The sequence below is a fragment of the Cynara cardunculus genome, assembly GCF_001531365.2.
Source record: "Cynara cardunculus var. scolymus isolate 2C chromosome LG 2, CcrdV1, whole genome shotgun sequence".
In the NCBI taxonomy this organism is placed as follows: Eukaryota; Viridiplantae; Streptophyta; class Magnoliopsida; order Asterales; family Asteraceae; genus Cynara; species Cynara cardunculus.
Window position 1 is genome coordinate 7,044,803 of NC_037529.1, and position 17,335 is coordinate 7,062,137.

General features: G+C 34.1%; 2 protein-coding genes and 3 non-coding genes across 5 annotated transcripts in view; all 5 read left to right on the forward strand.

The window, feature by feature from the left end:
- Positions 1–4,339: 4,339 nt before the first annotated feature.
- On the forward strand, positions 4,340–10,004 carry LOC112507750 (U-box domain-containing protein 33-like). Its single transcript, XM_025112440.1, has 7 exons — positions 4,340–4,978; positions 6,100–6,218; positions 6,546–6,655; positions 7,135–7,654; positions 8,026–8,583; positions 8,959–9,678; positions 9,766–10,004. The coding sequence occupies exons 1-7, from the start codon at positions 4,711–4,713 to the stop codon at positions 9,946–9,948; spliced, it is 2,478 nt and encodes an 825-aa protein (XP_024968208.1). The 5' UTR covers positions 4,340–4,710; the 3' UTR covers positions 9,949–10,004.
- Positions 10,005–11,849: 1,845 nt separating this feature from the next.
- Positions 11,850–17,335, forward strand: part of LOC112505669 (enolase-like) — an 8,188-nt gene continuing 2,702 nt past the window's right edge. Inside the window, exons 1-3 of the mRNA XM_025109567.1 lie at positions 11,850–11,954; positions 12,055–12,151; positions 12,970–13,046. Coding sequence (XP_024965335.1) covers positions 11,850–11,954; positions 12,055–12,151; positions 12,970–13,046 — 279 coding nt within the window. The remainder of the gene's footprint in view (positions 11,955–12,054; positions 12,152–12,969; positions 13,047–17,335) is intronic.
- LOC112508350 lies at positions 12,449–12,566 on the forward strand. Its single transcript, XR_003068724.1, has one exon. It is a non-coding gene; the product is annotated as a U5 spliceosomal RNA (small nuclear RNA).
- LOC112508253 lies at positions 13,080–13,240 on the forward strand. Its single transcript, XR_003068636.1, has one exon. It is a non-coding gene; the product is annotated as a U1 spliceosomal RNA (small nuclear RNA).
- LOC112508359 lies at positions 15,020–15,180 on the forward strand. Its single transcript, XR_003068732.1, has one exon. It is a non-coding gene; the product is annotated as a U1 spliceosomal RNA (small nuclear RNA).

Consider the following 17,335-nt stretch of genomic DNA (forward strand, 5'->3'; position numbering starts at 1 on the left):
GATCTCATTACAATTAGATATTCGATTATGTTTGCTCGATTTAAATTGGATTGCATAACATTTTGCACATCTCTTAGAAAGCAGTGATGCATGTTAAGGTTGTTAGGAATAAATTCAATCAAGTTATGGATATCCACCTATATTTATAGTTTAGCAAAATTTAAAATAAGATAATTAAAATTTTAAAAATCAAAATATATAATTATTTATTTTAAACATTAATAGATAAGTAGTTAAAAAAATTTGGTGCGGTACATTATTATCGTGGTACAAGACTTTTAATACCATATACCAACCAAAATTAGATAGTTGGTCCGGTATAACCAATCAATTAGATCGGCACCAACTAAATTGGTTTTGTTGGTACAGAAATTGGTTGGTTTGTCTGGGTACAAAATTGACACCCCTAGCATTTACAATATTGTTTTTGTAGGCTAAATGCACCCTTAACTAGGGGTGTGCATCAGGCAGGTCGGGGAAAGTTCGAGTTGACAAACCAAAAATTTGATCAGATTTCGGATATGGGAACCAAGCCCCGAATTTTGGGTTTCAGATTGCAGATTGCTTTGGTTTTAGATTGGTCGGGTTTCGGGTCTAGGTATGTAAAGTTCGGGCATACTTATAATGCAAAAAATATATTCAATCGATTTTAAGGATGCATTCAATCGATTAAGAGGATTGACGAAATCGGTAATAGGTTTAGAAATTACAAACATATTGTGGCACCATTTAATGTATTTATGAGAAAAGAGTTCGACTGGTTAAGATTTAGAATTTTCAGAAGATAAATTTATATTTATGTAATATTAAAAAAGTGAAAGATTGTGTGAGAAAGAGGGTTAAAGTGAGTAGTGTGAGAAGAGATCTGGATCCTTGATCATCTTTAATCTCAAACCCACCCATGGATTTCATTTGATACTGAGATTGATTTGTTGCATCTAAGTGCATCTCATCCTAATATGCATCCAATGGCGGTGATCCCTTATTATGGTTCTCACCATATATATATATATATATATATATATATATATATATATATATATAGGGTCGGGTTCAAATGTTAACCAAAGTTTTTGTGTTAACTTTGTTAACCGATCTTGGTCATTCAATCTTTCAATAAACGGTTGTGATTAATCATGATAAAAACTTATTTTTTTAAATTTAAAATTTCATAAAGATAAGTAAACAAAGTTGAAAAGGGTATTTAGGTAAAAAAATTTATGTAACTCTCATATCATTAATTAATTGGGAGTTACAAAATAAAAAATTCTATGATTATTGTTAATTTATTTTTGTTAATGTAAGAACCATATGAACATAACTATATATATGAACCATTGTGTCAAATACGAACAAAAATTTGACATATATATGAACTTGAATTGCATAGTATTTATGAACACAATATGAACATAATAAGAATAACTACTATACGAAAGAAAATAAATAAAAAAACAAGTATGAACACGATATGAAAAAAGCTTGTGAACAATAGTTCCTTCATTATAAACACATTCAGGAGCGATCATTTGTCAATTGGAGTTTTATACATGCATTGCATCCATACCATTTAAGGTTCACCCCTTGTTCATATATGTTTCTGATCTTATATGAACACATAACCCCAACGCTATGAACACCGGGTGCAAACACTTACACAAATATAAAGATTTGGTATCAAAGTTAAAAATAACACTTGTGTTCATATGATAGAAGTAACATGAACACAATGGTTCATGATTAATAAAAGTCGGTAATATGACAATATGAAAATGGGTCGTACATGTACTTTCATTTGAACATGTAAATTAGGTATGTATTTTAATAATTAAAGAAAAAAACTATCAATACAAGATGAATTATAAAAAAACACAACACATCGTAATGAACATAATTTCGATTAAAACGAATCTAAAAAAATAAATATCTATTACCAAGACATTCGCTTTGGTTAATTTCTTCAATTCCATACCTCAAACTCCGATTGTCATCATAAACCATTTTAATCTTCTCACTATTGTCAATTTATTTTTCATTGCGTTTATCCATATTAGCTTGATCGATACCGAAAATTTTTACTACCGTGTTTTCTATGTGAATTAAAAACTGATAAAACAATGAACATTGAAGATCATGATTAAAAAAATAAAAATATTAATATTATAAATGCATTTTTTTTGGGATTTGATGATTTGTAACTCCCCATTAATTGTTTGTGAGTTACATATCAAATCAATTTACTGAAATACCATTGTAATTAAAATGTAAACATGACATAAACCTACAAGAATAATGGAATTTGATTGGTTGCCATGGTTTTAAAAGTTAACACAAAATTGTTGGTTAACATTTGATCTTCCCCTATATATATATATATATATATATATATAGGGGAACGTTCAAATAAAAACCACTCAATTTGTAAAAACTGTGAAAACCTCATTCAACCAATCATAATTTTTCATTTTGTTCATTTTTTTGTAATTATGAGAGGTTGATTAATCATTTTTATTGTAGAGTGTGTTAATCATGTATATTATCATCATTATTATTTTAATTTTAGAGAAATACATGAAAGAGTTTCATTAAAATTTTATTAAATATTATATGAAACAATTTCATAACMATATATAAAACAAATTCATCAAAAAAAGTATTATATGAAACAATTTCACAAGATTAAACAATTTAATGAAAAAAATTCATAAGATTAAACAATGAAATCGACGTACGTGGGTGGTTTGTACGGTTTTTACAAATATATATGGTATATTTCAAATGCAAACATGTTCATTTGTACAACCAATGCAACCAAATTAATTGAGATATTTATGGAAATGATGAGAGTTCATTTATTATGACTAGAAAAATACTCGCGCAATGCAACGAGATATATCTTGATTTTAATGTTTTGTTTTATATTTTGAGTCTATCAATGTTATAATGCGATTTTTGTGGTTTTGAGAAACATATTTTTTTTTGAACAAAATATAAATTTAAAGATAACATAAAATTTTGATAAAAATAAGGGATATTAATATCAAATTATCTATTTAAAAGTTTTTTTTTTGTGTAATTTTTTAATTCAATTTTTTTATTATAATTTAATTAAATTTTAAAAACAAACTAATTTATTTTTGGTTTAATAAAATAATTTTTTAAGATAATAATTAAGTATTATGTTAGAACTCAATGATTATCTTAATTATATTTTAGATTTTTTACATTTAAAATTATGTTTATTATGTATTTGATTATGTTTATATGTAGTTAGTTATACGAATTCAAACATAAAGCTTTAATAAGTTGTACTTACGTACAATCAACTTGTAATCTTGAATTTTAAGTAATATACATCAATAAGCAGTACTTTATGAATAAAAAATTGTTTTTAAGAGTTTTTGTCAAATGTTTTATAATATAATATAGATTTGAATATTTATGAAAGATAACTAGAGTTAATTAATTATGATCAATAATTTATATTCGAAAACAATAAAAACTTTTATGAAATTACATATTCATCAAATTAAATAGACGGTTGAGATTGAATTGTATTGGTTGTACAAATGTAAAAGGTTGCATAATAATTCACTTCTCTTTTTCTCTCTCTCTCTCTCTATATATATATAGTGAGAAGCGTAAGAAGGGATTTACACAATCGGATGCACATTAGAATGAGATGCACCGATCAATTCTCATATCAAGCGTGATTTATTAATGAGTTTGAGATTAAATGTAATCAAAGTTTAGATCTTTCTTACCTTAAATCTTTTTCTCACACGATTCTTCCCATATGTGTGTGTGTATTTCCAGTTTTTAGACGAGTCGGGTGGGGCAAAAATCAAATCCAACCCGAACCCACACATCCCCCAAAAGTCGAGTTTCGGATTTTCATATTTTCAAGCATTCAAGTTTTACATAAACATCTTATTTTTGGTTGAGGTCCGAATTCGATTTCTGATCATTGAGGTTTTGCAGACCATTACCTTTACCGACTAATTTCCTGCTTACATACATAAATATCAATATTAATATATAAATTAACCAAATTTTAATATATGGGTTAGTGATTAGTGAATACAGCATTACCCTCTACACTCTACAGTAGTAGCTAAACACATCAAGATGCTGATGATACAGACTGCTACAAGATTGCTTCACCTACTCCAGAACCGACAACACCTTCCCGGCTTCCCCTGGGGACCCGTTTTATCGAATCTTGAGGGTGAATTTATCATCTTTTTATTTATTTATTCATTTTGGGGAAGAATTTAGGGTTTCATTCGGTCTTTTTGTTTGTTGAAGATGAATATATTATATATAACTTCAAAGTTTAGGTGAAAAAGTGAAGGTGGGACTCAAATTCTTTGTCCTCTGGGTTTACCGAACGCCGCGGGAAAGCGGAATTCATCCGTCATCCGTCAACAACAAACACCCAGTTTGTCATTATTCGTATATTTTTCGTCTCAATTATTTTATTCAAATAAATCCACTCCAATCTACCTAAACCACTAATTAATCTCACATGCATCACAATCGAGTCTAACTCAAAGTCAATCATACTTTTTTTCCTAGAAACGATTTGAAATCATTCCTTCAAATCCCACATTAATGGTAGGATATTCCGCCATTTTAGGATAAAAAAGATCAACCTACTTACCAAGAAAGATCTGAGTTCTGACGGGTCCAAGTTTGTTTTAGCAATTGATGGAGCTTATGAAACCATTTCATCCTCCTCTCGTCATGGTCACCGACGGCTATTCTGGGTTTTCTCCTCCGGCGATTTTCCGAGATGGGTTTGACCGCAATAGTCTTCCGGTGCCGGATACCGTTGGTACTGATAAGGTCTATGTGGCTGTTGGGAAGTCGTTGGAAAAGGCTGTGTCTTTGTTCCACTGGACTTTCAGGAGGTTTAGAGGCCAAGAGATCTGCATACTCCATGTTCATCAACCTTCTCCCTTGATTCCAACACTTTGTGAGTTAATCCCTCTCATCTAAATGCTAATTTCATTTGAATTTCGATACTAGTTTTGATTTTGAAGAGTGATCATGATTTATGCCCATAACTGGCTCATTCGGATTTCAATTTCTGGGTGGTTTTCTGCAGTTGAATATGTTCAAATCTTGATTAGTTTGTTTGGTTCTAGAGAACTTTAATCATGCTTACATGATAAATCCCAGTATCCCACCTCAAGCAACAAATGCATAGGTAAATGGAGAGCAATAATTTGATATTTAGGTTAAATCTACTACTTTCCAAACTCAAATTTGATATGATTTCATTGCCCTTTGACTTTGAGATCATGTGAAGGTAATGCCTTTTTGATTAAGGAAGATATACCTCATATTCTAAACAGGATTAAGATCAACTAACCCACCAAATAACTTTTATAAAAGAAACATTTTTTTTCCAATCAAGAAATCTTTTAACCCTTTATATCATGTTTGACCAATCATAATCAGTTGTTAGTGACATAATCTGAAAGATTAGTTAAGAGTTTTTAGTTATCATACCTAATATGTCATCTTTAAATAATCAACTTACTTAAAAAATGCTATAAAGGTACAAAAACGAACACTAGTTGGCAGAAAATACTAAATAACGCTATAGTTGACGTCTCCAACAGGTCGTCTAAAATGGAGATTTTGGGCAAGTTTTTGCTCCGACATATTCTCCAAAACCTTAATCCAAAACGGATAGTGTTTGAATTCTCCAAACTTAGAGAACTCCCCGAAAATGATTACCATAGAGAGAAATATTTATTTTAATTATATTCCCACCAATAAGAGTCCTTGAAATTAAATATTTAGGAGAGAGAAATAATATTTGGAGTATTTTAATAATACATACAATCAATGTTGTAATCCCAAAATGGAGAAACTGTTGAAGTTGAATGTATTTTTTTTTCATTTTGGAGAAATTTTAGAGATGGTCTAATGTGCTTTTTCTTTATTTTTCTCAAAATCAAGTGCGCTCTTGCATTTTTGCAATGATCCAAAATGCTAGTCACTCTTATCTTTCTATAAACTTCTGGCACAAATTTGATTACTGCCAATGAGAAGTTGATGATTGGCATATATGGTTTTGTAATGCAGTGGGAAAACTACCGGCAGCTCAAGCGAACTCTGATGTTGTATGTGCATATAGAAGAGAGGAGAGGGAGGAGATGGAGAAGCTTCTACTTGATTACACGAGTCTTTGCGCCCGATCAAAGGTGTTTTTTCCTTTAACAATATCCGTAGTTGTAGATACTTATACAGCATTTGTGAAGCCATAGTTCACACATCTTTGAGAGATCAAGTCCTACATACCCTTTTGGTTAGCCCGTAACCTGCTGGTTCTGTTTAGGTACTTGCTCCTTGATAGTGAAAAAGGTCTTTACGTTCTTCATTTTGTTATGGAGTGCCTCAGGAAACACAGGCGATATTTCGTTTTTTGACTTCTTGGAAGTCAACTGTCTGTTGTACATCTTAGATTTTGGTATTATTATCGTTGAAGAAGCTTTTTGTTTGGTTTATCATTATGAAACTTCTATGTGCAGGTTAAGGCATGCGTTGTGACTACTGAAAATGACCAAGTTCGTAAAGGAATTGTGGATTTAGTTAATGAATTTGGTGTACGAAAGCTTGTTATGGGAGCTGCATCGGAGAAGTAAGTCTTTTTTTGCTTCTCTTGTATGGATTCGTTATAATGATTCACATTCACCGACATGTTTTCCATCTCATAGGGTATTCATCCACTTCGATTGAAACTAATGCTTATGGGAAAATTTAGCAGTAGCTTCACCCTTCACACATGAATATTCTTTTTCTTGGAATATAAAGAAATTAATTTTCGATAAAAAGAGTAGTCAGATTCTTGTATTCTAGTCTTTCTGTTTACGAATGCGGTCTTGATTACCTCATTTTTTACTCCTAGAAAAGATTTAACCTTTGCTCAAATTGGATGCTTTCTGGTGAATATGAAGCCTGATTTGGGATTTAGACCGGACTATGAATAAATCTGGGCCAAATTTAATTGAAAACGGTCGCCAAATGACAAGTTAAAGCCAGATAGAGACTACAGTTTTCTTGTCTGCTTCAGTTCATTGGATAATTAGGAAGAGTCATAATCTTAACACTCGTATACAGTTGGATGAAGGTGAAGAAAAACTCGAACAAATCAAGTTTTGTCGCCAAAAATGCCCCTCCATTCTGTCAAGTTTGGTTCGTCAACAAAGGTCAACTTCTTTACACCAAAGAACCCACCGACGTCTATGATGCTCTGCCACCATCAATCCATCAAGATTCCGACACTTCAGATCAGTCCAACACTTTAAGATCTCAATCTTTACGTTACCCCAGCAGTACTGAAAGGGAGTTGCAAGAAGTTTACCGTCGCTCCACCTCAACTGTAGGTTTCATTTCCGGAAATACGAGCGTGATGAGTAAACAAGGTGAAGGAGACTGTTCATACCGTTTACCATCAAACACTTCTTCAGATTCTGGATATTCATCATCTACTGAACTTGATTTGAGATTTGAAGAAGAAAGCTTATACAAGAAACTTGAAGAAGTCAACATTGAAGCCGAAGCATCCAGAAATGAAGCATTTCAAGAGCTTCTAAAGAGGAAAAGATTAGAAGCACAAGCTAGTGAAGCCTATAACAAGGTAGAATTCTATTTCAAATACAGCTTTGGCATCGCCATTACTCATACCGTTTGAGTTTGAGGTAGAACTCTATACAGTTTCTTTACTCGTAAGCCATCTTTTTGAAAAGCTACTTCAAGTAACGTTTCAATAAGCTCCAAGAGTTTTCTTCCACTTTTTTCCAGTTATACCCCTATCTTTTTCCGTTTAATTTTTCAAACATATCTTTTTAGGTCATTTTTCTATTGTCATCTTGTTTATGATGTAGTTTTTACCAAACATGGGTAACTTATCAACTAACAACCAACATTTGAATTTGAGATGTTATGGATTTGACCTCAAAGTTAAAGATTGTCTTGTGACCTTTTTAACCTCCTGTTTGACTTCTCTAGGTGAAGGCTTATGAGTCTGCTCATGCTCAAGAAGTTGAACAAAGAAAAATAGCCGAGGATGAGCTGAATGCTGCAAGACGAGAGCTTGAGCAACTGTTGGAACAAAGAGAAATAGCATCAAAAGAACTGCGTAACGCGATGAGAAACATAGCAATCTTAGAGAATCAAGTACAAGAAGCAAACCGTAACCGAGAAGAATCCGCCGAAGAATTGAAACTCATCCAAGCGTCTATCGCAACTCTAAAGATCGAAAAACAAACAGTTCAAAGACAAAGATTTGAGGCAGCAAAGTGGCTCGACAGGTGGAAAATTCGTGGGCAAGCCGGAGGTGCATCTTCTACGGATGGATACACTGAAGCTACATCAACAACTGGAAGATTAATGGAGTTTTCGTTGTTGGATTTGGAAAATGCAACTTTTAATTTCTCCGAGAGCTTCAAGATTGGATGTGGAAGATATGGGTGTTCCATCTATAAAGGCGAAATGTCGAATAGAACAGTCATGATAAAGATGCTACATCCGAATAACTTGCAAGCACAATCGGAATTTCAACAGGAGGTTAATATCTCTTATACCTATAACTTGCACTCTTGTTTCCTTAATCTTTTTGTTTTACAAGCCACGGTCTTCATGGAAACAACAATACAACAAAATTGGCTTTATAGTACCAGAAGCCTTTTGGCCTAGCGGTGTCCTGGTTACTCGTAGAGCGAAGCCTCCCCGAAGGTCAAGGGTTCAATTTTCACCAAATGTGAGGAGGGTGTGTGAGTTCATTTGCTGTATATAAATATTATATATTTAAAAATTCGGCTTTATAGGACGCCAAAATATCTAAATGTTTCAGTAGGTTACTTTAAAAAAGGTCTGCGTGCATTATACCCCTAGATCCTACTTGCCTGCATGAGATTTAGCGGGTTTGTTTGGTTTATGCAGGTGCAAGTTGTTGGGAAGCTGCAGCATAAGCATATCTTGAGTTTGATCGGCATATGTCCTGAAGCCTATGCCCTTGTTTACGAGTACATGCCCAGGAGCCTTGAGAGTCATGTTTCTAATAAAAGCAAATCGTATTCCATGTACTGGAAAACCCGCACTCGAATCATTTCCGAAATTGCGAATGCCCTTTTGTTCTTACACACTTCCCGACCCAAAAAGATTCTACACGGCGATTTAAAGCCCGAGAATATCGTTCTTGATTCCGAACTCTCCATTAAACTATGCAATTTCAGATTCTCGACATTGGTCAACGAGGAAACACTCCGCTGTCGTAGTTTTCGCCAATATGCAGAACCAAATGGACCCTTGTTGTTTACTGATCCGGAGTTTCTTCAAACTGGAACTTTGACAGCAAAGTCTGATATTTATTCTTTTGGGATGATCATCTTGTGGCTACTCACAGGAAGTCGGTCAGCTGGGTTAGTCAATGAAGTGAAGAAGGCGGTTTCGTGTTGTAATTTAGGCTCAATCTTGGATGCGTTGGCTGGCGAATGGCCTAGCTTTGTAGCCAAGCGGTTGGCTGATTTGGGTTTACGATGCTGTGAATCGTACGCTAGAGACCGGCCTGTGGTCTCCCCGATTTTGGTTAAAGAACTGGAGCAGCTGGCTCTTTTAGAAGAGCGGCGAGTGCCATCTTTTTTCCTGTGTCCCATTCTAAAGGTGAGCCTTTTTCCCTTAAAGGTTTCAGCTTTCATATATAGACTTGGTACGAAGGATTAACGTTTAGTTTTTTATTTATTTATGCAGGAAATCATGCACGATCCTCAGTTGGCGGCAGATGGATTCACGTACGAAGGTGACGCGTTGCGTGGATGGTTGAAAAACGGGCGTGAAACGTCTCCGATGACAAACTTAAGGCTTAGCCACTTGAATCTTACTCCAAATCATTCACTTCGGATTGCGGTTCAAGACTGGCTGTGCAATCCTTGAGCATGTACTCTGTATGGTTGTACTTTGCGCCTTATCACTTGTACCATTATCGAACATACATATATATATATATATATATATATATATGTGTATATATATAATGTTTAAAGGAGGCAGTGAGCTTAAACACATTTGTACATGGTAAAAAGGAATAAAGATTCTGCTTTCTTTCCCCAAATAATGTGATTGACGATTGTATTAACAACCAAAAAGGAGTCTTGGAGGGTCATATGCAGGGTTTCTTGAGTAAAATGAAATTTCTATGAATCAAAATTACAAAAATAACCTTTAATTTTTTTTTTTACAAAAAATACCCCCAACTAGCATTATGCGTTAATCGGTACGTAAAGGGGCAAAATAACAAAAAAAAAAAAAAAAAGTGAAATCTATAACGATGTGATGTGATGTGATGTGATGTGACCTTGACCAGCGTTAGCGACTGATCCTCACACACCAGCCGATGTGCGGTGCGTAAGATGCCCATGTGACCTCCTTATCGAGAGATTGAATCTTCAATACAACATCTATCTTATTTTGTTTTTTTACTCCTCACATCCCACTATATACAAACCGAATTTCTACTATCACAGCACAAACCATCACTTTATCTTCACTTTATTAGGGTGCGTTTGGTATGCAGACTGGACTGGACGGGACAAAAAAAAAAAGTCTCATGTTTGGCATGTCATGGACAAAAATTACATGGGACAATGTGAGACTATTTTTAAATTTGATGAGACAAAAGTTGATAATTTTGTTCCACCAAAAAAGGTGGAACAACATGGGACTAAATGTAAATTTACTACCTTACCCTTAAACCCAATAGAAAACCTACCCTCCTTTGCCCTCGTCTCTTTCACACCCACACCAGTTCCACTACCACATCGCCTCCTTCCACCCGTCTCCTTCCACCCRCCTCCTTCCACGCCGTCTCCTTCCACCGGCGCCACCGCCTCCTTCCACCGGCTTCTTCCATATCGGTATGAATTTCATTTGCGTCGATTTTTTTTGTTGTATCGATTTCATTTGCATTGATTTTGCTGTATTGATTTCTCTTTTGCTGTATCGATTTCTCTTTTCCTGGCATCGATTTCTCTTTTCCTGGCATCGATTTCTCTTTTGTTGGCATCGATTTCTCTTTTGTTGTCATTTTACAATCATGATATGATACAAAATAACATTGAACTACATTTAAGGATAATATGGTCGTTTTAACAGTTTTGTCCTGTCCTGTCCTAATTGTACCAAACATGGGACAGACAATTAGTCCTGTCCCGTCCCGTCCAGTCTGCGTACCAAACACTACCTTACGATTTTTTCACATTCTATATCAAACCTTAATATACTCTCAATTTTAAATATCATTTGTCACCATCGTTGACCAATATTTGATCGTGTTCATCATGGTAAGCATTCTTACATTAAACAAAAACATAATTTTGTTTCACACTATTTTGGATTAATATGTTATTTTTATAACCTTTTTATGTCATATTTACTAGGGAGATTATTATGAAGCATTTGTAAATATAAAATCAAATATTGAAATTTCAATTACAATTTTGAAGGCATGGCGGAGGTCAGAACAAATGTTTAGAAATACAGTCATTGATTCTTGAGAGTTTGGAGAAGATAATTTTCTTTGGATGTAAAATCCATGCTCATTTAGCAGCTACTCAGATGTCTCAATTCCTCAAGTATGAGAATCCCAACAACCGAGAGAACTCCAAAAACCGAGAGAAACGGAAGATTGAGTATTCCAGAACATCGATTTTGCAGATTTCAGTAGTTGAAACACAATGAGAATATTTATACATGTAATTTTAGCTTGAAATCATAGCAAAAAGGTAAAAATTTAGAAATCCAAAAATGAAAATGGTTAAGAGTCAGTTTTGGGGACCATGCAGGTAAATGGAGGTTCGCATGCAGGTAACAAGCTTGCGATGCAGGAGTTTATGATTCTTCCTGTTGGAGCTTCTTCTTTCAAGGAAGCCATGAAGATGGGTGTTGGAAGTATATCATAACTTGAAGGTGTCACCTTCTACGCTTTTCACCATACCATGGCATCGTTGTAGGCTTTGCATTAACAATACTTTTATCTTGCAGTCTGTTATTAAAAAGAAATATGGTCAGGATGCCACCAACATTGGTGATGAAGGTGGCTTTGCTCCTAATTGTGATTCACCCACGTTGCATCGCGCGGGTACACCACTAGTTAAAACAAACAAATGCAGTGAAATATCAACTATCTCATGATCACAACATGATCTTGACCTATCATTTGCTAGGAAAATGAAACTACCACTTGTTTAATTGGTTTATGAGTGTGCAGAAGATGAAAATGATCCTAAAAACTAGAAATTTGAAGCATCTTTTTGAACTCTTCAAATAGCACTGATTTATTGTGGACCTGCACTTTCCCACATCGCAATATGAATGTAAATCTGGAGGTAGAAGCAGATGCATAAACAAGGTCCTCAACAAGGTTTTATGATCACGCAGCCATGCAATGAATACAAAGCGAACTATTCTTTCGCCTTTTACTAAAGAATACCGTGTGTTCGTTGTATAAAGTGGCATACGCTTATTTTTGGAGAGGTTTTCCTTTTTGTGAATACCTCCTGCAATTTGTAGTTTTTAAGATTTTTAATGAACGTTTTTCATCATACAGTCTTTTTCGTTCATAGTTGTGATCACCGACTAACCAAAACTCGCCCAATAAAAAACTACTTTTTTACTCGATGATGAACTTACTTTATTTCGATAGATCAAACTAGCTACGATCGCATGCTCTGGCCCTGGTTCCGTACTTTCTTTAATTGCTGTGAAATCCCGCTTCATGTCGACGTTTGGTAGACGTCGTAGACAACCTGAACGGTTACTCTTACTGCTCTTCTTAGCTTGATTGGAAAAAGACGTGAATAAAAGATGTCACTAAATCAAATTGAGTCCAATAATTTAAGAAATGGTGAGAATTAAAATCCACTAATACGTTAACCCTTAAGTTTACTTACTTTATAGGTATATTCGTTAGGGTGTATAAGCTCTCCATTTCATCCCACATTGGTGTCAGAATGAGATACAAAGTCAGAGCAGAGGTCATTTAAGAAGGGTGTGGTCAGACTTTTCACATACTTACCTGGACGGGATCAATGGGTGATCAAAAAGGCCTATGGTCTAAGTTGGTGACCTCCATTGCACTTTGGAGGGGTGCCTGCCTAAGGTCGGCCCAAGTGGTCGAGCCTACGTCATAATTTGTGACAGTGGAGGCATGCGTTCGCGCAGCTTCTACCTAATTTCTAAGTCTTCAATCTTTCTTGTATACAATAATTTGCTTCATTTTGTATATAAAAATTCCCTACTTTTTTTGTTCTTCCGTCGTCTCTTTTTTATCTATTAAGGGGTTTCTGGGATTGCTTATAAAAACAACTTATAGAGGTGTGACACCGTTAATAAACAATTTATAGTGTTTGAATAAACAGCTTATACCGGTGCCGAACCGGTAATAAGGAGTTTTTGAAGAAGTTAAACTATTATAACTTATAATAAGTTGATAAAGACTTTTGTAAAAAAGCATAAGTTGTTTCAAATAAGCAATCCCAAACACCACCTAAACAATTGTATACAAATATTATTGAGATTAAATATGATCACAAACTGAAATGAACTAGATTAGTGATATGAATATTAGTGAGTTGGGTTGTGCCGGATGGGTTTGAGTGGCCAAACCAAAAATCCAATCAGAATCCAGATTGGTCTCGATTGAGGTCAGTCAGGTTCGGATATAGTTATAATGTACATTTGAGAGAATTGATGAAATTGATACTAGGTTTTGAAAGTAGAAAAGAATACGATTGACTAAGATATTTGATTTTTAAAAGATAATTAGATAAATATATATATATATAGATGTATATATATTTCGGGTTTTTTTGGAAGGATCGTATGGCCAAAAATCAAACACAATCCAAACCCAAAAGTAGGGTTTCGGATCTTCGGATTTCAGGGCATTCGGTTTTTCTAGACAACATCTTATTTTTGGTCATGGTCGTGTTCAAATTTCAAATCATTCGGCTTTTGCACACCTTAAATATCAGACTCCAGCTCGATTAATTTTGCCAAAATAATGCTTAAACTCATATATTTTTTCATTGTTTGAGGTAGTAGCAACGAGTTTTTGTTTTATATTATGATTTGACTTATTAACATATCACTATGTTAGAAGTGTATGTTGCGATGGCTCGGTTTGACTCGAATATAATAATTTTGAGACGAGCCTATCAAATGATTGATGTTATTAAGCTCAACTCATTAAGTTAAATGAGCTTTATTATGTGTTCGAGTTCGACCTATGCTTCAGAATTACGAAGCTCAAGCTTAGTTAGCTCGTTAAATACTTAGATTCATTAAACATGCCTGGGAATTACAGTGGATGCCTGGATGGTATCAAGCAGTGGTGGGTTTTATAGACCAATCGCGTATGCAAAACTCGTTTTTTTCTATTGATTAGTTAACATGCCTAACCGTCATTTTATTTACGTTCTCGTGAATGTTTTCTTTTCTATTGTCAAATATTTAAGAAGGGTGTATGGGACTTACCTAAACGTCGTAGCCAACCTAAACGGTTACTCTTACTGCTCTTTTTAGGTAGATTGGAAAAAAGAAGTGAATGAAAGATCCCACTAATTCAAATTGTCTCCAATAAAATTCAACATTGTCACTTACTTATCAGATAAGATTTTAGTCAACAAAAACGGCATTGTATGCAACTATTTACCCCGTAAGCGTTAACCATGGTAAGAGTCTTCATCCTCACTTACGGGGTAAGACTCTTGGTCCTTGTCTCGTTTTTACCGGATAAGATTTTTGGTCCTTACCATATTCATCTGATAAGATAATATGACTTGCTAAATGTTTGATAAACGGCCTATAAGTTAAGCTTTAGGTTTGTTTACTTTCTAGGTATCTTATTAGGGTGTATTAGCTCTCTATTTCATCCCACATTGGTGTCATAATGAGATATGAAGTCAGAGCAAAGGTTATTTAAGAAGGGTGTGGTCAAATTTTTTACATACTTACCTGGATGAGATCAATGGGTGATCAAAAAGGCCTATGGTCTAGGTTGGTGACCTCCATTGCACTTTGGAGGGGTGCCCGCCTAAGGTCGACCCAAGTGGTCGAGCCTACGTCATAATTTGTGATAGTGGAGGCCTGCGTTCGCGCGGCCTCTACCTAAACTTCCAACTTTTCAATCTTTCTTGTAGACATTAATTTGCTTCCTTTTATATCCAAAAATGCAATACTTTTTTTATTCTTCAGTCGTTGAACATGATCACGCTGAGATGAACTAGGGTAGTAATATGAATATTAGTGAGTTGGGTTGTGCCGGGCGGGTCTGAGTCGGCAAACCAAAAATCCAATCAGAATTTGGATTTGTCCCGGTGGAGGTTAGTTGGGTTCGGGTATAATTTTAATTTTTTCAAAATAATGCCGAAACTCGAATGTTTTTTCATTGTTCGAGGTAGTAGCAACGACTTTTTGTTTTATATTTTGATTTGACATATCACCATGTTAGAAGTGTATGTTGGGATGGCTCGGTTTGACTCGAATATAATAATTTAGAGACAAGCCTACCAAATGATTGATGTTAGCTCAACTCATTAAGTTAAACGAGCTCCACTGATGTTAGCTCAACTTATGTGCTTAGTTCCCCGCAGTTATTTTCAACAGGCCCGGTGGCCTAGTCCGTTTTAAGGGAACCCCCTCACTCTCTTGTTTAACAAGCATTCTCCTTGTATATTGTTACCGCTAGTTTTTGCAATCATGTTACAATGATAAAGTTGGTTGATGATTTTGTTAAATATATCACAATTTCTTGTTCTTTTAGTTTTATACATGTTCAAACAATTAATCTATAGAAGAAAATTATATAAAATAAAAAATAGTATACTTTGCTATTTGGTTAACTGATATGGCAAAAAAATAATCAAAATCAAAATTTACCTTATTTGGTTAACTGAGCCGTTTAACCTGCAAACCGAATAATCCGAAACTGTTTTGGTTTGGGTGAGTTTATTCAGTTTCGATATTTTATACCCCAAGTCCCCCATTCCCATAAGTTTCTAGGACCGCCACTGATGTCACGATAAACGTGGAACAATGAGTTTCTTCTTGTCCAATATACCAAACACAACCTTAATAGCTTGTGCAAGAACCAAACGTGAACAAACATGTGGTAAAAAGTAAATAGGGAAATTGACGCAAATGACCATCTCCCACGCTCAAATTTATCTCCTAGTCATTTCTCTTCCGAGTTTACCCAAATGTCATTACTTTTACAATATTAGCTAGGTCCGCAATATTAGCTAAAAGGCAAAAAAAATCAAATTCAACACAAATAGACACGTTTAAATTGGATAACACTTTTATTTATACAAATTCAATATAACTTGTATAAAACATGATAAACTCAAACATGTCTTTTATCTTTACAATAAAAATACTCAAATTATTTGGACGATTTGGTTGGTCTGAAAGCTTTATTTGGTGTTGAATGATTGAATATCAATCTCATCAATAACATCGATCTCATAAATATCATATCGAATTTCATCCGATTTCACGATTCTGTAAAATATATACATGAATCTTTTCTGCAAAGTAGGAAACATTATAATTATAATTGGATCAGGTAGATAATTCCAACGATTGATTCTCAATATATGTTAGGTTTTAATGAAAAAAAGAAAGTGAAATGTCAAAAATCCAATAAATTTTTTAATTTTGAATAATTAAGTTCATAAACTTTTTTGATATGTATATAGATACTTCATTAAAATTATTGAAAATTAGGAAGATCGATGGCAGTGGGTGGCGACGGTGATGGAGAGTGAACAACGAGCGGTGGCAAGCAGGAGCTACACCGTTAGGTGTGAAGGGCTTGAGAACGGTAAAACTGATTTTAAAATATTTTTCCCTTTGAACTTTCCTAGCGATTACATATAGTTTTTTTTTTTTGGATTAAGGTAACATTTGGTATGTAGATATAATAGAACAATATTGGATAGGACATGACTGAATAAGTGTCAGACCGGTATTTGGTACAACTAAGACAAGACAAAACTAGACAAGTTGCCCCATAAAGTTATTTGATGATTATATGTATATATATATATATATATATACTAGAATCGTACTCGCGCAATGCAGCGAGATACATCGTGATTTTAATATTTCATTTTATTTTTTATCTCATTCGATGTTATAATATGACTTTATGTGATTTTGAGAAATCGATGATGTTTTTATTTTTGAATAAAATATATGTTTGAAGATATCATAAAAAATTGACAAAAATATATCGATATTAGTATCAAATTAACTATTT

Excerpts from the sequence above, each read along its gene's own strand:
- LOC112507750 (XM_025112440.1), top strand. The coding sequence starts at position 4,711 with ATGGAGCTTATGAAACCATTTCATCCTCCTCTCGTCATGGTCACCGAC. Across the intron at positions 6,656-7,134 it reads ATGGGAGCTGCATCGGAGAA|TTGGATGAAGGTGAAGAAAA; the intron begins GTAAGTCTTTTT and ends ACTCGTATACAG. Across the intron at positions 7,655-8,025 it reads CTAGTGAAGCCTATAACAAG|GTGAAGGCTTATGAGTCTGC; the intron begins GTAGAATTCTAT and ends TGACTTCTCTAG.